The sequence below is a fragment of the Vombatus ursinus genome, unplaced genomic scaffold (genome assembly GCF_900497805.2).
Source record: "Vombatus ursinus unplaced genomic scaffold, bare-nosed wombat genome assembly UNPS02013950.1, whole genome shotgun sequence".
NCBI classification, from domain to species: Eukaryota; Metazoa; Chordata; class Mammalia; order Diprotodontia; family Vombatidae; genus Vombatus; species Vombatus ursinus.
In genome coordinates this window covers 438,570-463,155 of record NW_020953728.1, presented here as the reverse complement: position 1 = coordinate 463,155, position 24,586 = coordinate 438,570, and the positions used below count along the sequence as shown (strand labels likewise).

The following is a 24,586-nucleotide window of genomic DNA, read 5'->3' as shown; positions in this document are numbered from 1 at the left end:
CAAAAGAAAGAATAGAATAAATGGGGGGGTGGGATAGGATTAAGGGAAATAGAGTTAGTTTCTCACAGCATGTCTACTATGGGTTTGCATAACTGCACATATATAACCTATATTTAGTTGCTTGCCTTATCAATGAGGGTGGGTGGGGAGGCAGGAAGGGAGAAAATTTGGAACCCAAAAGTTTTAAAAACACATTTAAAAAAAATGTTTTCACATGCAACTGGGAAATAAGAAATACAAGAAATGGGGTACAGAAATCCATCCTGCCCTGCGGGAGGATTGAAAGGGAAGGGGATGGGAGGGGGGGAGGGATGGAAGGGAAGGCAGACTGGGGGAAGGGGTGTTCAGAGTGCAGGCCATCTTGGGGTGGGGGGGCGAGATGGGGTGAAAGTTTGGAACTTGAGATCTTGTGGAGGTAAATGTTGAAAACAAAAAAAAATAAATAAAAATTACCATACTATAAAAAAATTTAAAAAAAAACTGATGAAGGGAATAATTTCTGAGAAAACTGAGAAGACTTGTGTCAACTGAAGCAAATGAAGTGAGTTGAACCAGGAGAGCGTTTATACAACAATCCTGTAAAGACAGACAACTTTGAAACACTTAGGAACTATTATTAATACAATGACTAACCATAATTCTAGAGGACTCTTGATGAAAAATGCTATCTACCTTTAGATACAGAGGTACTGGATTCAGACTGAAGCGTATTTTATTTTTATTTTGGCCACAGCTAAGAGGAATTTATTTTGCTCGACTATTCATATTTGTAAGAAGTTTTGTTTTTCATACTTTCTCAATGGACATGGAAGGGGAGATGAAAGGGAAAGAATTGGGAATTGAAAATGAAATAAAATTGAATTAAAAAAGACTCAGAGAAGTTGGCTAGTTAGGGTTATAAAGCTAGTAAAAGTGGTAGAGTCAGAATTAGAATGCAGGTTTTGTGGTCTCTATTATTTTCTCTGTATCACAAATTGAAACTATTAAGAAGGTATTGTCATAAGGTCATCACATGGTGGGATTACACAGAAACTCCCAGTCTCTGTCTCTCTCTCTTTCTGTTAGATCACAGATACTACATAAGAAGTAGACTAATTCTATGTCTACCCATTCCCTCTATAAGTTCTGGGCTGCCATTTTTATTCTATAACAATCAATGTTATGGCCAACAATACAAAGTTAAGTGAATAAACCAATGTAGTTAGCATATGACAGTAATTTCATAGTACTCTATGAAATTTACTTATAAAAATTCCTTCAAATAATTTTTAATGTTGAAAAACCCCAAAATCAACAATGATTCCATTATAAAGCTAGAAAGGAATACATACATGATGGTGTTAATGCCCGATAACTGTTGGAACATTTGTAGGCCACAACCCACAATTAAAGCTCGGCGAGTTGGAGGGTATGTCAGCATTCTGGAGATCACAGGTCCAGCTTAAAAACAAAGAAATAAACACACAGAGAGATATTATTCTTTCATTATCATATTAATGGCCTATATTAAAATAACTTCCCCTAAATTTTAATAAAAATTCAGATGACTCAATTTTATTTAGGTATTTCTAAGTAATACTGTACTTTTCCAGAATTGTTGGTATTACACACATTTATCTAATTGAACCCAAATATTCTTATTCCAAATAAACTTGGAAATCAACATGACAGAACTTAGGAAAAGAACTTCATGGAAACCTTAAAGAATTACAGTTATGAGCATTTGAAAGCCCTAAATTTTCTCTTTAATTTCTCAGTAAGGTATACTTATCAAGCATTCACTTTATCTTTACCACTTCTTATTAATGTTTAAAATCTACCGTCCCAATTGTGTGCCCATTGTAAACACCATGTTCTCTCTGCCAAACTGAATAACAAAGATGATACTCTCATAAGAACAGAAGAGATTAGAGATTGTATTCATCATCAGTCCGGACATGGGATTGTGATGCTGCACTGCATGGGACTACTTGATCCACTTAACCCAGGATTATGCAGCCACTTCTGCCCAACAATACTCTTTGAGTCAGTCAGAACACCCTCCTTTGAAAACTCAGTATGGTATGATTTCATTATCTCAAATATTTTTTAACCTGCCTCTGACTGTAAATTTTATTATGTTGATCCACTTCCCCCACCTAAGCACAAGAGGTTTACTCTTACTCCAGTTGATACCTTTTTAGAATATAGGTTCTTGTGTTAGTAAAATTTGTTAATGAGATATTATCAAGCCATTATCAAAATACCTATGGAACACATTCTAATATGCCACCTTGTAACTTCTGGTCTACTTCTAATAGGGTACACATTTTACTGCAAATAAGGTTTGGTATTGAACTTGTCCATCACAATATTTACTGAATTTTCTTTTTAAAGAAAATGCTTAAAAAAAAATAAAGAAAATGTTTCATTATCACTCCAGATAGGCACAAGTAACAGCATTATATTTATCATTCATTTGATGGATTTGATGTTCCCAGTGGTACTTGTGGCTCTCTTGATTATTTTCTCCCAGGAAGTTTTTATGAATTGCTCCTAACATCATTTTCCCACATTTGAAAAACTTATGTTAGGGGGTTGGGCCAATATGGTGGAGTAGAGGCAGTAATCCAAATAAACTCTCCCAACATTCCCCTCCAAACAACTTTAAAAATAACGTGTCAAATAAATTCTGGTGCATCAAATCCAATAGAAGGTGAGGGTGAGACATTTTTCTAGACCAAGACAACTTAGAAGGTCTGCAGGAGAGCTCTGTGACATGGGGTGGGGGCTGGCCCACAGCACAAATGGGAGCAGCAGCTCCAGTAGTTGGCCTTGAAGGCAGCTACAGCAGTGGCAGCAGTGGCTCAGAAATGGTAAGGGTCAGAGAAGTGGAAAGAGAAAGCACAGGACCCTTTCCTGGCACTAAGTGCAAGAACCAGCACTATTTGGCAATTCTATTGTTCATATACAGCTTGGAGTCACAGTTCCTGGGCAGAAAGGAGGGCTTGTGCTCAGTCACAAGGGAACAGGGACCCTGGTCACAGTTCCAGGGTCAAACACTAGCATTTGTGGCTATGGGGGAGGAGGGGCCCTTCTTGAGTAAAGACAAGCAAGCAGAACACCTCACCCAAGCTAATACCATTTGGGAAGCACTGAAAACTTAAAGACCCCCCAGAACTAGCTCTGAAAACAGCAGCACAAAAAAAGCCTAAAGGTTAGGACAACGGCTAAGAAAAATGATTATTTTTCTCTTATATTAATAACCAATTATTAAACTAAGATTAAGGTTTTCCTTAAACCAGCTCCTATAGTTATTCAGCTGGTCTCTGAAGGACATTGCTGATAGATGAGATTGCTTAAATCGTCCAGGTACAGACTTTTTTGTCTTGGATAGGACCCCATCCCACTAGAAGACCTTACAAACAGAGAATCTGGTCTAAGTGAGATCTTGCCCTTAGGAAATAAGTCCATGTCCTTGGAACCTTCCATTAGAATTTAGAGTGACACATTTTATGAAGAAAAAATCAGACAGAGTGATCTGGGTAGAGATGGATTCTTTTTTCTAGGTTGCAGGAAGTGGCCTGATTAGGTCACATTTCTCTGCAGGAGAAGCTGAAGACTTTTTTTTCCCCACCTCCTCATTAATATGTCCAGCCCCTCACTGATTGTTAACCAATCAAATATGATTTCCACCCTCAGGGATACACCCTTTTCCAAAGGCTTTTAAGCATTCTATATTCTCCAGGGACAGTTTTGTTGTGGTCAAGAGGAACAATTGTTCTCAATCAATTAATTATTTGCTAGCAATAATTAATAAAGTATTAATTACCCAGAAAAACTTTCTCTCAGAAAAATTTCATTCATTACAACTTCCTTAGGCCCAGATTAACACAGTGTAACTTTAATATTAAATTCAAAGTTAAAAAAACAAGCTGGAAAAATGAGCAAACAACAAAAAAAGAACTTGACCATAAAAACCTACTATAGTGGCAGGGAAGAACAACACAGAAACTCAGAAGAAGACAACATGAAAACAGCTACAAGGAAAATATCAAAGGAAAAATGCAAATTGGACACAAATTCAACAAGAATTCCTGGAAGAGTTAAGAAAAAAGATAAAAGTGGTAGAGTAAAAATTGATTTTTAAAAATGAGTGATGCAAGAAAAGAGAATTAACAGCCTGGTAAAAGAGGCACAAAAATACTGAAGAAAATAACACCCTAAAAAAAGAGAATTGGCCAAATGGTAAAAGAGGTACAAAAAGTGATTGAAAAAGAAAGAACTCCTTAAAAAGGCCAAATGGGAAAGGGGTACAAAAACTCACTGAGAAAATAACTCCTTAAAAATTATATATGGCAAATGGAAGCTAATGACTCCATAAGACATCAAGAAAAAAATAAAACAAAGCCCAAAGGATGGAAAAAAGAAGAAAATGTGAAATATTTCATTTAAAAAAAAAACCTGACCTGAAAAATAGCTCAAAGAGAGATAATTTAAGAATTATCAGACTACCTGAAAGTCATGATGAAAAAGGAGCCAAGATAGTATCTTTCAAGAAATTATCTAGAAAAAATGCACAACTGACATGGAAAGAATCTACCAATCATTTCCTGAAAGAGATCCTGAAATGAAAACTACCAGGAATATTACAGCCAAATCCCAGAGCTCTCAGGAGGAAATGTTGCAAGCAGCCAGAAAAAAAAAAAAAAAACAATTAAAATATTGTGGAGCCACAGTCAGGATCACACAATATTTAGCAGCTTCCACATTAAAGAAGCAGAAAGGTTTGAATGTGATATTGGCAAAAGCAAAAGAGCTAGGATTACAATCAAGAATAACCTACTTAGCAAAACTGAATATAATTCTATAGGGAAAAACTGACATTCAATGAAATAGAAAATGTCCAAGTATTTCTGCTGAAAAGACCAGAGATGAATAGAAAATCTGACATTCAAACAAGAAGCACAAAAAGATACACTTGAAAGAGAAATCACAAGGGACTTAATAAAGTTAAACTGTGGAAAGATGATACATTTAACTCCTCAAAATTTTATTATTCTTTCTCTCAAAGACCTTTACCGCATCATGGGCAATGGCTTTGCCGGCTGCATCCACTTCCACCCTCCAGGGCCTCTCCTGCAGCCCCAGAACCCAGGTGCCAACCCCTAGTTGTGGAGCCTCCTGCTGAATCCACCACCCCCACCGCCACCCCAGGCTGGGGGTCCGCCACCCCAGGCCTTCCTCCACCAACTACAGCCTCCAGGAGCCCCAACCCCATTGCCTCCCCCACACTAGGGCTTGGGCTAGCCACTCTTGGGCCCTCCTTTGCTGCACTCCCCACCTGCTCAGCCTTGGCCTGGACAGCTTCCCCCATGGGACCCTCTGCCAGATCAGATGCTATTGAGCTCCAGGGGGCCGAGAAAGAAAGGATGGAAATGAAGGGATAAGAAAGAAGGATGCACTGGGAAAAGAGGGAAGGGAAAGGAAGACTAGGGAACATCATCTCACAAAAAAGAAGCGTGTAAGGAATGGAGGGAAGAATGGGGAAAGGGTAGTGGGCAATGCTTGAAACTCACTCTCACTGGAACTGGTTCAAAGAGAGAATATATATACACACTCAATTGTGTATAGAAATAATCAATCTTACGCAACAGAGAAATAAGAGGGAAATGGGATAAGTAAAAGGAAGAAAGGAAATAAAAGGGAAGGCAGATTAAGAGAGGCAGTGTAAAGGGCTAAAAAATGTGCATATCCTTTGACCCAGCAATGCCACTTCTAGGTCTGTATCCCAAAGAAATGACACAAATCCGAAAAGGATCCACATGTACAAAAATATTTATAGCAGTTGTTTTTGTGGTGGCCAACAACTGGAAATTGAGGAGATGTCCATCAGTTGGGGAATGGCTGAACATGTTGTGGTATATGAATGTAATGCCATATTATTGTGCTACAAGAAATGATGAGCGGGCAGACTTCAGAAAAACCTGGAAAGACTTATTTGAACTGATGCTGAATGAAGTGAGCAGAACCAGAAGAACATTGTACACAGTAACAGCCACGATGTGTGATGACTAACTTTGATAGACTTATATCTTAGCAATGCAAGGATCTAAGACAACTCCAAAAGACTCATGATGGAAAATGCTGTGCACATGCAGAAAAAGACTAAGTAGTCTGAATGCAGATCGAAGCATATTATTTGCTCTCATTTTTTTTGCTTGTTTCTTCTTTCTTATGCTTTCTCCCCATGGTTCTAATTCTTTACAACATGACTAATGTGAAAATAGGTTTAACATGAATGTATATGTAGAGCCTATATGAAATTGCATGCTGTCTTGGAGAGAGGGAGGGGAGAGATGGAGGGAGGGAAAGAGCTGAAAACTAAAAATAAATAAGTAAACAAAAAATGGATGAATGGGTGAATGAATGAATAAATAAATAAATAAATAAGAGGTAGTAGTCAGAAGCAAAACAGAGTTTTGAGGAGGGAGAGGGTAAAAAGAGACAGAGAGAAGGAAAAAAAAGAAGAAAATAGGATGGAGGTTAATCATAATTGAATATGAATGAGATGAACTCACCCATAAAAAGAAATCAGAATGGATTAGAAAACAGAATACATCAATATGCTGTTTACAGGAGACATGCTCGAAAAAGGAAGACACACACACACAGTTAAAATAAGAGGCTGGAGCAGAATCTATTGTGCTTCAGTTGAATTAAAAATAAAGGCAGGGGTAGCAATCCTGATCTCAGACAAAGCAAAATCAAAAACAGACCTAATTAAAAGAGATAATCATACATTTTGCTAAAAAGGTGTCATGGATAATGAAGTAATAACAAAAAATTTTACAGAAAGTTTCTCTGAAGGCTTTATTTCTCTTTATTTTTCTTTATTTTTTTATTTCTTTCTTTATTTATTTATATAGGGAACTGAGTCAAATTTGCAAAATATAAGAGCCATCCACAATTGATAAATGGTTGAATGATATGAACAATCAGTTTTCAGAAGAAATCAAAGCTATCTACAGTCATACAAAAATGCTCTAAATCCCTATTGATCAGAGAAAGACAAATTAAAAAAACTCTGAGGTTCCACCTGACGCCTATCAGAAATTACACATGCTGGAGAAGATGAAGGAAAATAGGAACACTAGTGCACTACTGGTGCAGTTGTGAACTGATCTAACAATTCTAGAGAACAATTGAGAATTATACCCAAAGGGCTATAAAACTGTGCATATGCTTTGACCCAGCAATACCACAACTAGGTCTGTATTCTAAAGAGATTAAAGAAAGAGAAAAAGGACCTATATGTACAAAAACATTTATAGCAGCTTTTTTTGTGTGGTTGCAAAGAATTAGAAATAGATGGGATGGCCATCAATAGGAGAATGGCTGAACAAGTTGTGGTATATGATTGTGATGAAATACTATTGTGCATAATAAATGATAAGGATGGTTTTAGAAAAACCTAGGAGAACTTATATGAACTGATGTAAAGTGGAATGAGCATAACCAGGAGATCACTGTACACAGTAACGGCAATATTGTAATGATGATCAACTTTGAAAAACTTAGCTACTCTGATCAACACAATAATCCAAAACAATTCTGAAGAACTCATGATGCAAAATGCTATACACCTCCAGAGAGATAACTGATGAATTCTGAGTGCAAACTGAAGTATAATTTTTTCATCTTTATTTTTCTTTCTTTTTTGTAACATAGCTAATAGGGAAATATATTCAGTGTAATTTCACATGTAATAAATGATATATTGCTTGCCTTAACAGTGGGTATGTGAGGGGCTAGAAGGAGGGAGAGAATTTAGAACTCAAATTTGTTTTAATGTTAAAAAATAAAAAAATAAATTTTTTAAAAATCATGTTTATATTGCTTTATTTTTTATTTGCTTTAAACTCATTGCATAGGTTTTTAGCATTGTTTTGGGATGAATATTATTTTTTTTTGATGAGGCAATCAGGGTTAAGTGACTTGGCCAAGGTCACACAGCTAGTAAGTGTCAAGTGTCTGAGGTCGTATTTCAACTCAGATCTTCCTGACTCCAAGGCTGGAGCTTTATCCACTGTGCCACCTAGCTGCCCCAAAACATTTTTTTGGTGGGGCTAGGCAACTTGCCCAGGGTCACACTGGTAAGTGTCAAGTGTTTAAGGCCAGATCTGAATTCAGGTCTTCCTGAATCTAGGGCCGGTGCTTTTATCCGCTGCACCATCTAGCTGCCCCCTGTTCAGGGATTATTTTAATGGTGAAAGGTCCCTCAGCAAAAAATTTAGGGAATGTGCCATGAAGGAATGGGTTATACTAAGAGCTTGGGAGGGTTCCTGAAGCTATTATGACACAGCTTGTCCTCAAGTCTCCTCCTATTAGCACAGCTCACCCTGGTGCATGATGGCTTAACTTACTACTGACTGAAACCATACTTTGCAAATTTTATACTGAAAATCTCCTTAAATAAGTTTATTTTCTTAGTGCTTTTCCTGTTCTAAAAGCCAAGTATATTCATCTTTCTGCTAATAAAGTTTTAACCACAGTTAGTTTTAAGTTATAAGAGGAAAAGATGAAACTATGAAATAATGACTTCTTTTTTTGTTTTTTATTTTTTGTTTTCAACAATCACTATCATAAGCTTTTGAGTTTTAAATTTTCTCTCCCTCCCTATCCTCCTCTTTCCCCAACAAGGTGTGCAATCTGATATAGGTTCTACAGATACATTCCTATTAAGCATATTTTCACATTAGTCATGTTGTAAAGAAGAATTAGAACCAATAGGAGGAATCACAAGAAAAAAGAAACAAAAAAGAGAGAAGCAAAAAAAAGAGCAAACAGTATGCTTTGATCTGCATTCAAACCCCACAGTTCTTTCTCTGGATGTGGATAGCATTTTCCATCATGAGACTTGGAGATGTCTTAGATCCTTGCATTGCTCAGAAGAGCCAAGTCTATCAAAGTTAGTCATTGCACAACATGGCCGTTACTGTGTGCAACGTTCTCCTGGTTCTATAAACCTTTCCAGGTTTTTCTGAAGTCTGCTTGCTTATCATTTCTTACAGCACAATAGTATTTCATTACATTCACATAGCACAACTTGTTCAGCCATTACCCAACTGATGGGCATCCCCTCAAATTCCAATTCTTTGCCACCACAGAAAAAGTTGCTATAAATATTTTTGTACATGTCGGTCCTTTTCCCATTTTTATGATCTCTTTGAGATATGGCCCTAGAAGTGCTATTGCTGGGTCAAAAGGTATGCACATTTTTATAGCCCTTTGGGCATAATTCCAAATTTTGATCAGAAAAGCTTCTAGCTTATCTCCATTACATATGATGATTGCTGAATGTTTTAGGTAGATACTATCTATGATTTTAAGTAAGATTCCATTTATTCCTATGGTCTCTAGTGTTTTTTAAAAGGAATGGGTGTTGTATTTTGTCAAAAGCTTTTTCTGCATCTATTGAGATTATCATGTAGTTTCTGTTAGTTTTGTTGTTGATATGATCAATTATGCTGATAGTTTTCCTAATATTGAACCAGCCCTGCATTCCTGGTATAAATCCTACCTGGTCACGATGTATTATTCTCATGATAAGTGGCTGTAATCTATTTGCTAATACTTTATTTAAAATTTTTGCATCTATATTCATTAGGGAAATTGGTCTTTAATTTTCTTTCTCTGTTTTGACTCTTCCTGGTTTAGGTCAGCTCCATATTTGTATCATAAAAAGAATTTCGTAAGACTCTGCCTATTTTCCCAAATAGTCTATATAGTATTGGAATTAATTTTTCCTTAAATGTTTGATAGAATTCGCTTATTGGACTTTTAAAACCTTCTTGAGCTCTTCCAAGAAGGCTTTTTCAGCTTGAGACCAGTTCATACTCCCTTTTGAGGTTTCAGATATGGTTATATTGACAATGTTGTCCTCTTCTGAATTTCTGCCTTGATCTTCACTCTTCCCATAATAAGAATCTATGGTCATTGTACATTTCTTTTTTGCACATGGTGTTTGCTTATTTCCTGACTTTTAAAAAATACTGAGTTGTCCTGCTGGAGAGCAAGGTGCATTCACCCAAGCTTCTTGTGCTGAAGCCTAGGGCCTGGTCACTGGTTTTGTGTGCTGGGGCCTCAGGTGCTGGCAGTTGGAGACTTTAGGGTTCTGGCAGCTTACCTGATATTGGGCTGGAATCAGCAACACTGGAGCTCTAAGGGTAGGGATGGGGAATCTGGCTCCTGGAGGACACCTGCTCACTCAGGCCTTATGCTCCTTTCTTTGGTGCCTGCTCACCCAGGCCTTTCACAGGAATGTTTTGCTACTGGAGGATGTCTCTCAGCTTAGAGTTTTCCCTCTTGGAGTTGTGCTTCCCAGAGTTTTGCTGAGGCACTGGGAAACTTGGCTGCCAGAGAGTGCTATGGCACGTGGTAGTTTCCCAAGTCAGTGTCCACCATAGTTGCCCTGCCTGTACTGAGGCACTCAGGGGTCCTGATGTTGGTGCTTGCCTGCTCCACCACCCTGGGGTTCAGGATCTCCCCCTGGTATGCGGAGATGAGGCTTTCTGCTAGTTTACTGGGAAAACTTCCATTGTGTACTGCTCCCCCTCCCTTTTCCATTTGTCCCCCAAGCTTCCTGGGTTACAAGACTGCTGCACCCTGTTTTTCTGCTGGTTCAATTGTTCCAGTGTTTCTCCTGGGGTGATATTTTCTGGGCTTTCAGAGGTCAACAAGGGAGGGTGAGAGCAACTTACTTCTTACTCCACCATCTTGGCTCTCAGAAGAGGAATTTTGAAATAATGACTTTTTAAAAAATAATTTTATAAGTTTAAGAGCTGGCACTCTTGATGAAAAGACCGGAGCTGAATAGAAAATTTGACTTTCCAATACAAGACTCAAGTGGAACATGAAGAGGTAAATAGGAAAGAGAAATCATAAGAGACTTATTAAGGTTGAACTGTCTACATTCCTGCATGGAAAGATGATATTTGTAACTCATGAGACCTTTGTCAGTGTTAGGGTAGTTGGAGGGAAAAAATTATATGTATGTATATAGAGATACAGATATAGATATAGATATAGATAGATAGATAGATACATGGATATATAGATAGATAGAGGGCACATGGTGAGTTGAAGATGAAGGGGTCATATCTGGAGAATAAAATTAAGGGGCGAGAGAGGATTTTACTAGGAGAAGGAGAAAGGGAAAGGTAGAGTGTGGCAAATTATCTCACCAAAAAAAAACAAAAGAAAAGGCCCTTACAGTGGAGGGGAAACGGGGGAAGGTAAGAGGAAATGAGTGAATCTTATTCTCATATGATTTGACTAAAGGAGGGTATGACATACACACTCAATTGCGTATGGAAATCTGTCTTACCCTACAGGAAAATGGGAGGGGAAGAGGACAAGAGAGTAGGGGGATGATAGAGAGGAGGGCAGATTGGGAAAGGGTGCAATCAGAAGCAAATACTTCTGAGGAGGGAAAGGGTCAAAAGAAAGAATAGAATAAATGGGGGGGTAGGACAGGATTAAGGGAAATGGAGTTAGTTTTTCACAGCATGTTTACTATGGAAGTGTTTTGCATAACTGCACATGTATAGCCTATATTGAGTTGCTTGCCTTTTCAATGAGGGTGAGTGGGGAGGGAGGAAGGGAGAAAATTTGAAACCCAAAGTTTTAAAAACCCATGTTTAAAAAAATGTTTTCACATGCAACTGGGAAATAAGAAATACAGGAAATGTGGTACAGAAATCTATCCTGCCCTATAGGAAAATAGAAGGGGAAGGGGGGAGAGATAGCAGGAAAAGCAGACTAGGGGAAGAGGTATTCAGAATGCATGCCATCTTGGGGTGGGGGGAGGGGTGAGATGGGGTGAAAATTTGGAACTCAAAATCTTGTGGAAGTAAATGTTGAAAACCAAAAATAAAAAAAAAAATTAAAAAAGTTTAAGAGCTGGCATCACAAATTGCAAGATCATAGTTTTAAAGCTAACATAAACATAAGGGATCATATAGACCAACTCTGGAATATGAATATAAAAGGCTTTTTTATACTATTACTTCCTCATATTGGTCATATCCAACTTAGAAATAAATACAGATGTGTTTGTAAGTCAGTTTTTAGAATTTGAAATAAGTTTTTGCACAAGAGCCATTTTACAAAGAGTGATTAGAACTCCAGGGCAGGACAGACCAAAAAAGTCTATCTAATCAATAAGGCTTCTCAACCAATAATTTTGTCGAACTTTATCATCATATCAACCAATCAAATAACAGTCATTTATAAGGTATTTACTATGTGTTAGGCACAATGCTAGGCACTGGGAATACAAAGACAAAAATAAAACACCCCTTGCCCTTAAAGAGCTTATATTTCATTTTGAGGAATCAACCCAGGGGTGTGTGTGTATACATGTAAACATATAAATAGATATGTATATGTGTACATATACAAAGTATATGCACATAAACATATAGTCAACAAATATGTAGCCGAGTTTTAGAAATGACCGTTCTAAAATGGATAATACATAAAATAAATGGTCTCCAATATTTTTTTTACAATGCTCCTACCTCATAGTTCTTGATAACAAATTTGGGCATAGTACTTTTATTTATTTGTCAGAATTCTTCTGAGCTAAACATAGCCAGTTAAGTTCAACTTCTCTCTCAACCACAAAACCTATCAATCGTGAGTAGTTTGATTCATTTCATCCTCAATTCTCTAAATCATAGGTCAATAGGTAAATGTGGCTCTCATTCAAACAATACTAAATATTATGGAAGTTCTGAGTCATCATTTCTGGTGGAATTGAATACACGAACTAAAAAAAATGCCATATCTCCATCATTGTTTGATTGAAATACTTAGGTGGTAGATTTCCTTGAGTGAGGTAGAGTTCTTGATATCCTAATAGAAACCAAAGCTAACACTTATATTAAGAAATTTGTTTTCAAAAACTCTACCTTTATCAAAATGACTCCTGGTAGGGAGCCCATACACTGAAAAATTCTTCTCCCCCAATACTTTAATAACTATGGAAGTTTTCTGGTTTATAGTTACATATGCTTGTGCATATCTGATGAAATTATCAGTCATTACAAAACTGTAGCTTATATATTTACTGTCACCTTCTGGGGATTTAAAAAAAAATCTATACAAAAAAATTCTAAAGGTTTGCTAATATATTCAGTATAAATAGGTAATATTTTTCTTCAAACGCAAGTACAATTCTTATACTTCATCATGATTTTTTTGCCATCTTGGGCAAATAAAGTTAGGTCCTAATAATTTTAGGGTTCTCTCTTGGCCCATATGCCCAAAGGCATTACAAAGTGCTTTTGAGGCCACAGATCTGCACTGGGCAGCAACAACTTTTGTTCCTGGCTTCGCACAAGGAATATGTTACATCCAATAGCAGACTCTGCTAAATAGCTCTAATCTCTCTCATTGTCTAAACAGTAAGATGCCTTCTAAGAAATTAAATTTGTGTCAATGAGTTTGAATTCCTTGTTTCTTGGCTTGTATTACTTATTTTTTGTTTTTATTTTTTAGGCACTTGGGGTTAAGTGACTTGCCCAGAGTCACACAGCTAGTAAGTATTTGGTCCAAGGCCGGATTTGAACTCTGGTCCTCCTGACTTCAGGGCCAGGGCTCTATCCACTGCACCACATAGCTGCCCTGCTTATATTACTTCTAACAGGCTTCCATCAACCATCTGCTTTCTCTGTGTATCATCCATAGACAACTGAGAAAAATGATTGAAGAAAACATGGTCCTCATACACTTTTGGCATGGTATCTGGTGGAAATCCTAAACTCTCAACTACATTTCCATTTGATTGTAACCCAGACTTCTGGTTTCACTTTTAGCCTTCACTCCTTCCTTAGGTATTAGGTATTTTGGTGTCACATGACCTTTGAGACAGAGCATCTTCATTCACACTAGTTGAATTAAAATTGGCAAGTGCTGCTACTCATTTCTGAAAAGCAGCATCTGACTTGGCACTAGTCAAAATATGTCAGTGAATTATCTGAAATCCACATTTAACTCTATACATACACATAGCCTTTGATTTTTCAGGTGACATCTAATTTCAAAGTTAAGAATTACAGTTTATGTACAGAAAAGCAAATCTCACCATCATTAAGGTTTTTACTGGAAGAAGTGGTTGATTTCTAATGACCATCATTCACTTGGAATAAGACTGCTCCTAAGTCATGGTATTGTAAGGTCACAGATGTAGAACAGGAAGGATCCTTAGAAATCATCTGGTTCAATTTCCTCATTTTGCAATTGAAGAAACTGAGTTTGAGAAGCTAGGTGGCGCAGTGGACAGAGCATCAGCCCTGGAATCAGGAGGACCTGAGTATAAATCCAGACTCACACACATAATACTTACTGGCTGTGTGACTCTGGACAAGTCACTTAACCCCAGGTGCCTAAAAAAATTTTTTTTAAATTAAAAAATAAAAAATTGAGTTTCAAGAATGTTAAATTACTTTCCCAAGGTCACACAGCTATTAAACATCAGGGATTATATTTGAATCTGGATCAGCACTCATTCCTTGATGAGATACTATATGACCTACATACTTAATAGAGGCTCTGAAAAACTGACAATTATAAATCAATAGCTTCATAGCAGTCATCTCTACTTGATCTAATACTTTCATCAGTCTTCCCTAACATTATTCTAGTGATTTTCCAAAAGAAATAAGGTAATTTAGGTACATCAACAATCCTAGATACTTCACATTTCCAACTAGTTTACCAACTAGGTCACTGGAAAGTGTCAAGTGCCTTCAAGATGTTCTGGGGCATAAGTTAAAACTGGCAAATCATTTGAGGAAAGGAAAGTCATTTTTTCCTTTTTTTCTTCCTAGGATTGAGATAGTAAATACTGCACAAATACACTATTGAAAACTACTGGCTGACTAACAGACAATCTAGAAAAATTTGAATTATCAACATTGTGCACTGGTCCACTCTAGTTCTTTTATTCAGAGACAAGTGAAAGGCAGTCAGTCACTCAATCAGAATTTTTAAAGTACCAGGCATAGGTATTAAATGTTGGGGAGTCAAAGAAATGCAAAAAAAAATCAGTCTCTGCTCTCAAGGAGCTCACAGTCTAATGGTAGAGATAATGTGCAAATAATTATGTATAAGCAAAATATACAGAGATGTGTTAGAACCATATCATTGAATCAAAAGGGCAGAATGAAGTGTCATGACTGCCAAAATTTCCCCAAAACCTCTCCTACAAAATGAACATAGAAAATATCAAATTGCATTCTAAACAGAAAAGCAACAAAGATCAGCATACAATCATTGTTCCAGTGCAGGCCAGCTAATGAAGACAGAAAGAGAGGCTTGAAGACATTGGGGTAGGAATTGGCTGGGAGCATGGCATAATGCTAAGGGTCTTAGGGGGCAGGGTAGCAGCAGCAGGTTGAGCACTGGGCACATCCAATATACCAGGACAGTAAGACAACTCAACATTTGATCAGAAAGACATTCCAGAGGACCCCTGTGCTAACACTGGGTAGAGTATCTTGTGCCCCTTTGGGCAGCTCATTGCCTGTTACCAAGTTACAGGTCACAATTCCAGTGTGGGGAGTACCAGCCATAAGGGAGTAGGGCCCATACTTTGATAAGGACCAGGGAACAGAGCAGGAAGGAAGCGACCAGACCTCTGCCCAGATCACACCACCTAGGAAGTACCAAAAACCTACAGGCCCCCAGATTAAGCAACAGAAGCTCAGGCCAGGTATCCCCTGCAGAGGTGAATAGAGCCATAAAGTCCAAAACAAAAAATAGGCTGGAAAAATGAGCAAACAACCAAAAAGGAACCTGAGGCTTCCATGGGGACAGTAAAGCTCAAGACACAAACTCCAAAGAGAACAACAACTTGAAAATACTCTTAAACATAGCCCCAAAGAAGAATGCAGATTGGACACAAGTTCAACAAGAATTGCTAGAACAACTAAAGAAAGAGATTAATAGGAGTGGTACAAGAAAAATTGAAAAAATAAATTAGTGCAAAGCAAGAAAATATAAAGAAAAAGTTGACAGCTTGATAAAAGAGGCACAACAAATATGAAAGGAAATTATTCTTTAAAAATCAACATTGACAATAAGAGGTACAAAACCTTACCAAAGAAAATAACTCTTAAAAAACAGAATAGATCATATGGAAGCTAATGACTCCATGAGACATCAAGAAACAATAAACACAAAAGAATGAAAAAATAGAATAAAATGTAATATCTCATTGGAAAAACAATTGACCTGGAAAACAGATTGAAAAAAGATAATTTTAAAAAAGAGATAATTTAAAAATTACTAGAGTATCCAAAAGACATAATAAAAAGAGTCTAGCTATCATATTTTTCAAAATAGATAAAGGAAAACTACCAGATATCTTAGAACCAGAGGACAAAATAGAAATGAAAAGAATCTTCTAAACATCTTCTAAAAGAAATTCCAAAATGAAAACTCCTAGGAATATTATAGCCAACTTTGAGAGCTCTGAGGTCAAGGAGAAAATATTATTGGCAGCCAGAAAGGAACCATTCAATACAATGAAGCCACTGTCATGATAACACAAGATTTAGCAGTTACCATGATAAAGGAGCTGAGGGCCTAGAATATATTTTGGAAACTTAAAGGAGCTGGGATTACAACCAAGAGTCATCTACCCAGGGAAACTGAGTAGTATAGTCATTTGGGTGGAAAAACAGACATTTAATGAAATAGAAAACTTCTAAGCATTTCTGATCAAAAGACTGAAGCTAAATAGAAAATCTGACATTCAAACACATTCAAACATTCAGACTCAAAAGAAGCATCAAAAAGGTAAACATGAGTGAAAAATGACAAAGAACTTAACAAAGTTAAACTGTTTACACTCCCAAATGGGAAGGTGATACATGTAATGACTAAGAATTTTATTATCATTAGGGACGTTAGAAGGAGTCCACTTAGAAAAAAGACATGGGTATACGTCTGTTATATTGGGATAATCTCAAAAAAAAAGAGAGAGGTGAGAAAGAGGAATGCACTGGGAAAATGGAGAGGAAAAATGGGGAAAATTGCCTGAAATAAATGAGGTGAACAAGGAAGACCTTTTACAACACAGGGAAAAATGGAGGTGGGGGGTCACAATGCTTGAACTTCACTCTCATCTGAACTAGTTCAAAGAGGGAAGAATATGCACACAGGTATAGAAATTCAGTTTACCCTACAGGGAAGTGAGAGAGAAAGGGGCTCAGAGAAAGGAGTAGGGAACAGTTAAAAGAGGGAGCATAGGTTAGCAAGGCAGTGAGCAGAAGCAAAACAGACTTTTGAGAAGGTGAGGGTAAAAAAAAAAGAAGGATAAATAGAAGAAAATAGGATGGAATGAAATACACAGTAATTATAACTGTGAAAGTGAATTCAATGAACTTATTCATAAAACAGAAGACAACAGCAGAATTAGATTAGATTAGAAACCAGAATCCAATAATATGTTTATAAGAAATGCACTTGAAACAGAAAGACCTAACATAACATAGAGTTAAAATAAGAGGCTAGAGCAGAATCTATTATGCTTCAGCTAAAGTAAAAAGGAGAAGAAGAGTAATCATGACCTCAAAGCAAAAAGGTAACTCATTAAAAGAGATACTCAGGGAAACTATATTTTGCTAAAAGGTACAACAGACAATGAAGTAATAATAGTACTGAACACATTTGTACCAAATGGCATGGCATCCAAATTCTTGAAAGAAAAGTTAAATAAATTACAACAGGAAATAGAGAATATAACTATATTGGTAGGACACCTCAATTCATCTCTCCATATCTAGATAAATCTAACCATTAAAAACATAAGAAACGAGGAAGAGAAGAATAGAATTTTAGAAAAGTTAGTTATGCCAGACTTACGGAAAATAGTGAATAGGAACAGAAGGAAGTATACCTTTTTCTCAGTTGTATCTGACACGTTCACATAATTGGCCATGTATTCGGGCATAAAAATAGCATAAACAAATGCAGAAAATCAGAAATATTAAATGTACCCTTTTTGAACTCTAATGCAATAAATATTACATTCAAAAAAGGGCCATAGAAAGATATATTAAAATTAATTAGAAAATAAATTATCTAATCCTAAAGAATAAGAGAGTCAATGAACAAATCACAGAAACAATAATTTCATTAAAAATAATAATGAGACAACATACTAATATGTGTGGAATGTAGCCAAAACAGTACTTAGCATGAAAGTTATATTTTTTAAATGCTCACATCAATAAGAGAAAGAGCTGATCAATGAACATAACTAAAAGAAACCAGAAAAAGAACAAATTTTAAAACCCCCAATTAAACACCAAAATAGAATTCCAGAAAATCAAAGGAGATATTAGTAAAATTGAAATTAAAATCATCGAACTAATAATTAAAATAGTAGCTGATTTTATCTAAAAACCATAAAATATAAACTATTAGCTGATTTGATTTAAAAAAAGAAAAGAGAATCAAATGTACTACCAATGAAGATGAAATTAAAGCAATTAGTAGGGGTTACTTTTCCCGATTATATGCCAACAAAACTCACAATTTAGTTGAATATTGACAAAAATATAAATTGCCAAGATTAACGGAAGAAAAAGTAGAATACTTAAATAACCCTCTCTTAGAAAAGGAAATTCTAGCAAGCCACCAATGAGATCTTTAAGAAAAAACAAAATCAAGATCAGATGGACATACAAGCAAATTCTACCAAATATTAAAGGAACAAGTAAATCCAATGCTATATAAACTGCTTCTAAAAAAATTAAAATAGGTAAAGAAATCCAACCAAGTTTCTTCTATGACAGAAATATGGTTTTCATATCTAAACCAGGAAGAGCTAAAACAAAGAAAGAAAATTACAGGCTAATTTACGTGCTGAATATTGATGCAAAAATTTTAAATCAAACACTAGCAAAGAGAATACAGAAATATGTCACAAAGATCATACAGTATAATATGGTGGGAATTATGCCAGGAATACAAGTCTGGTTTAATATTAGGAAAACTACAGGCACAATTAACCATATTAAGAACAAAAATAACAAACATCATACGATTTTCTCAAATGGTGCAGAAAAAGCTTTATGACAAAATATAATTCCCACTCTTATTGAAAACACTAGAAAAGGATACATGATTTAGACACAAAGGGTAATATCATAAGCAAATTAAGGTATAATAGAAAAATTTACTTGTCAGATCTAGGAATAAAGGAGGAGTTTATTACAAAACAAGAGACAGTAATGGATGGATAATAAAATGGATAACTTTGATTACACTAAATTAAAAGGGTTTTACAAAAACAAAATCAATGCAGTCAAGTTTAGAAGGAAAGCAGAAAATTGGGGTAAAATTTTTCCTGCAAATTTCTCTGATAAAAGAATATTTTTTTTCTGAAATATGTAGGGAACTGAGCCAAATTTATAAGTCATTCTTCAATTGATAAGTGGTCAAAGGATATGAACAAGTAGTTTTCAGAAGAAGAAATCAAATACTTTTGTAGTAACATGAAAAAATGCTCTAAATCACTATTGATTAGAGAAAAGCAAATTAAAATAACTGGGAGGTACTACCTAACACCTATCAGATTGCCTAACATGACACATATGGAAAATGACAAATACTGGAAGGCATGTAGGGAACACTAATGCACTGGTGGTGGAATTGTAAACTGTTCCAACCATATTCTGGGGAACAATTTGGAACTGTGCCCAAAGGGCTATAAAACTGTGCATACCCTTTGACTCAGCAGTACCACTTCTAGGTCTGTATCTCAAAGACAGGACACAAATAGGAAAATGACCCACATGTACAAAAATAGCAGGTCTTTTTGTTGTGGCAAAGAATTGGAAATTGAGGAGATGTCCTCAATTATCAATATATAATATAATGTAATGTAATATAATATAAATCAATTGTGGGGATATACATACATATATACACACATATATAAAAGTTGTGGTATATAACTGTGATGTAATACTACTGTGCTATAAGAAATGATGAGCAGAATGGTTTCAGAAAAACCTGAGAAAACTTATACGAGCTGATTCAAAGTGAATTGAGCAGAACCAGGATATGATTGCTCACAGTAACAACAATATTGTAATGATGATTAACTGTGATAGACTTAGTTACTGTGATCAATGCAATGATCCAACGCAATTCTGAAGGATTCATGATGAAAAACATTATCCATTTCCAGAAAGAAAACTAATGAATTCTGAGTGAAAACTGAAGTATAATTTTCTCACTTTATTTTTCTTGCTTTTTTTTGCAACATGGCTTACATAAAAATGTATTTTGCATGATTTCATATGTATAATTGATATCATATTGCTTGTCTTCTCATTCAGGAAGTGAGCTGTTGAGGCAAGAGAGAATACTAAATTCAATTTTTAAAAGGTGAATTTAAAAATAAATAATAAATTTAACATAAAAACACTAGGTAGTATAGGAATAAATGGGGCTTTACTTAAAGTGGCAAGTAGTATTTATCTAAAATGAAGAATAAGCCTTTCCAGTTAGATCGAGGTGAAGCAAGAATGTCCATCATAACCACTATTACTCAATACTAGAATTATTATTCGTACTATAAATGCTAGCTATAGCAATAAGACAAAAAATGAATTGAAATAACAAGAATAGGAAATGAGGAAACAAAACTCACTTTTGTAGATGATGTGAATGTAAAAAAATTAAATTAAAAAAGTTTTAAAGGAGTGTCATTGGCACATTTCTCCCCAGAGAGCTGGTTGTTGAACATTTACCAGCACATCTATATATCTAGGGTAGACTCAGAGGGAAGACTTTAGGATTAATGAAGACTGGAAAGGCTTCTTGCAGTAAGTGGCTCTTCAGTTTAGAACTGAAAGAATCCAGGAAAGCTATGGACAGCATTCCAGGCATGGAGAACTATCAGTGAAAATACTCAGAGAGGGGAGATGGAGCATCATCTGCAAGGACTAGCAAGGAGGTCATTGTGATTGGATAGCAGAGTATTTAGAGGAATGAGTAAAGGTAATATAGGTTAGTAAAGTTAGAAAAGTGCTGGATTAGGAAAAGTTATGAAAGCCAACAGGATTTTAAAAATTTGATCCTGTAGGTAACTAGGAGCCAATGGAGTTTATTCAATAGAGGAGTGATATAGTCAGATCTGTGTGGCCCTGGATAAGTCACCTAACCCTGTTTGCTTCAGTTTCTCCAGTATCTTTGCCAAGAAAACCTCAAATGGGGTCATGAAGAGCTGTACTTGACTAAAACAACTAAACAACGACAAAACAGATTTGCACATTTAGATCAATTTGACAGCTAGGTGAAGGAGTGGGAAAAGACTTGAGGAAGGGATACCAATCAACATGTTATTGGTACCAATTACATGTTATTGTAATAATCCAATTGTGAGGAAATGAGAACCAACACAAAGGTGGTGGCAGTGTGGGGGGAGGGGCACATACACGAGATAAGGCAGAAACAAAGACATAAATAAAAGGACTTCACCACTTATTGGATATGGAGGCAGATAGTGAAGAATTGAGGATGTCACCTGGGTTGCAGTACAGGGTAACTGGGAGCGCAGTGATACCCTCAACGGTAATAAGGAAGTTAGGAAGAAGGGAAGAATGTGGGGTAGGAGATGAGTTCAATTCTGGACATGTTTAGTTTAAGATACCTACAGGATATTAAGGTCTTCCTCTTCTTACTAGTATAGACCTTTAAAATAGGCATTCACATAGTAGGGTTATTATTTCAAAATCATTCATAAATGATTATAAATTTATAAATATAATATAAATTATATTATAATATATAATACAAATTTATAAATCATTTCAAAATCAATTATAATGTTTTCACCTGTTAAATATGACATTTTGCAAGCCAAATATAACTGTCTTTTCATGAATTACTTCATTAAAGTCTGCAAAATTCCAGAAATAATCACATTTTTATAGACATTCCTTTAAATCTGAGAGAAAGCAAACATTTTTCCTATTCCTAATTATGGCTGAGTTACAAACTTATGACTACTGGAAGCCTTATATAGAAAACACATGAAATTCAATTCACCAACAAAATACAAAATGAAGATGAATTTGAGGTAGAAGTTGAACAACTTGGTCTATAACTTCTCTACAGGATTTATCATTCCCAGTTACCATCACTTCTCTCTAGTTTATTTGTACACAACAGCCTCAAGTTGCCTAACATTATCTATACAAAATCATATACAAAAAACATGACCAAACAGAGGAAACAGACATGCTTTTGACATGTTGGAAGAGAATGTAATTGGTTTTACTTGGTGGTTGCCAACATTAATAATAGCCATAAGGAGGCCATTGATTATAACTATATTGTCTATATTGATAAGGGTAATAAAGTTCTTGTCTGTGCTGCTGGTAGTTATTACCTCAGGGTCTTCCATGGCACTGATTAGATCTGCTGTCAATTGACCAAACCCGCCTGCCATCCTTTCCTTGAAAGTGTCTGTTAACCTGCAACGAATTGCCTCTGTTTCTTTGATTACCCCTAAATCTACTATTCTACTCTTCAACAACTAGAGGAGAATCTGCAGGGTGTTTCAGGTATTCTTGATACTCTGTATCATCTTCTGTGAATCGATTGGCAAACATCTCTTGAAAATCTGGAATAGCATAAAGAGTGTCAATCATTCTGAAAATACAGAAATGTGATTACTTCATCCTTGAAAAACTGAAGTAGAGTTCGTAGATATTTGAAAAATCTCAGTGTGACTTAGGGCTGCCATACAGTTTAGTTGCTTTTTTTGGTGAAGAAATATTTCAAGTCGGCCTCAGTTTTCAAGCTGCCAACCTCAAGAGCAAAGATATTTAATTTGAGATATTGATAGGCATTAACTAGATAGTGGTACATGAGAGACTGGAGATCAGGAAAGAGCTTAAGGTTGGAGGAGTGGATTTGAGAGTTATTTGCATAGAGATGATAATTAAAGCCAGGAGAGGTGATGAGATCAGTGGCAAAACAGTATAGAGGTAGAAGAGAAAAGTTTATAGGAGTCTCTGGTAGAAGTACAGTTAATTGATTAATTAATAAGAGAATTAGATATTTATATTAACAGATGAGGAAGTATAGCATACCCCCTTGATTGCCTTAGAACCCTGGATGGGAATTAATAAGCAATAGAATCAAGTAACAGGTTTCCCCTAGTCAACTGCTTCATTTTTTATCCTGGTTGCATTAATTTCCTGTGCAAATTTTAAATGTCATGGTCCAACATTGATTTCTCCATTTTTAAATAGCCATTGAATACCTTCTTTCTGCCATCTTTTGGTGGGACCAGACACGAGTGTAGGAAAACAACTGGTGGAAGGTGGGCAGTGAGTGTCTAGGGGCCTACTGGTAGACGGGTTCCTGGAGCTAGCTTCCCAATCTCCTTTTCACAGTTTCTTTCAATCCTCTATTTCTTAATACATAAGTTTCCCCAAAAGTTTCATATTTTTCTTTTTTATATTGGTTGCTGAATGGCAAGAGGACCTACTATTGATAGATATAGGTATTTGTAAGTTTAGAATGTCCTGTATTTAGATATAACTGCGGAGAGACATTTATAGTCGTAAATTTAGTATCAAAAAGAGCTGGAAAGAACATGGGATCCAAAGGGATTTGAGAGTGCAGTTAGAAGAGAAAATGGCCCAAGACAGATAGGATGCAAATCAGAACACAGCAGTCTCATAAAAATATGGAGGAGAGAGTTTATTTAAGAGGAGACAGTGAATAAGAGTGCCAAATAGGTCAAAAGGGAGATGAGGAGGGATAAGATTGGATTTGGCAAAGAGATCAATTGGTAACTTTGGAAAGAACAGTTTCACTTGACTGATGAGGTCAGAAGTCAAATTACAAAGGATTGAGGAGGGAGTTTAGTAAAGCTGTTTCATTTTATGATGGTAAGGAGACTCCCTGTACTCGGTGGATCAGCAACTTCTCTGCAATTTATAGCCTTAGAAAGTTGCCTAGAGCACTGAGAGGTTAAGTGACTTGTCCAGAATTACACGTAGTCAGTCTAAATAAGAGGCAAGGCTTTAACCCAGATCTTTAGCTTCATTGTTGACTCGCTATTCATGATGCTTTTCCTTAGCTTGTGATATTCATCATTAATATGCCATCCGATATGGAAATATGTATTGAAAGCTTCTAAAACTTTTCCCACTACTATATTTGATCAATCTGCTTCTCTCTTCTCCTTTTCCTTGAACCAGGTAGTATCTCATCAGACTTAGTTCTCCATATTCTGACTATGCTAAATTAAGTATAGTGTGTGCGTGTGTGTGTGTGTACATAATATATATACATACATACACACACATACATATATATACATATATATGTATATAAATTATTGGAGGAAGTCTCCACATGTGATACAGGTATATAAACGTAATGAAATGGCAGCATGGAGGGTTTAAATAGGACAACAAAGAGTAAAAATGTTGAAGGGAGATCCTCACTCTGAGTATCCTTACTCACCAGTAGTCTTCTGAATGGGGAGGTATGGATGGTT

The 24,586-nt window shown here is 36.0% G+C and overlaps 1 protein-coding gene and 1 pseudogene across 1 annotated transcript in view; both read right to left on the bottom strand.

Annotated features, from left to right (window-relative positions):
• The window catches only part of SLC2A13 (solute carrier family 2 member 13), a 256,475-nt gene that overhangs the window by 166,934 nt on the left and 64,955 nt on the right, over window positions 1–24,586 (bottom strand). Inside the window, exon 4 of the mRNA XM_027858988.1 lies at window positions 1,332–1,440. Coding sequence (XP_027714789.1) covers window positions 1,332–1,440 — 109 coding nt within the window. The remainder of the gene's footprint in view (window positions 1–1,331; window positions 1,441–24,586) is intronic.
• Window positions 22,365–22,721, bottom strand: LOC114040798 (annotated as a pseudogene).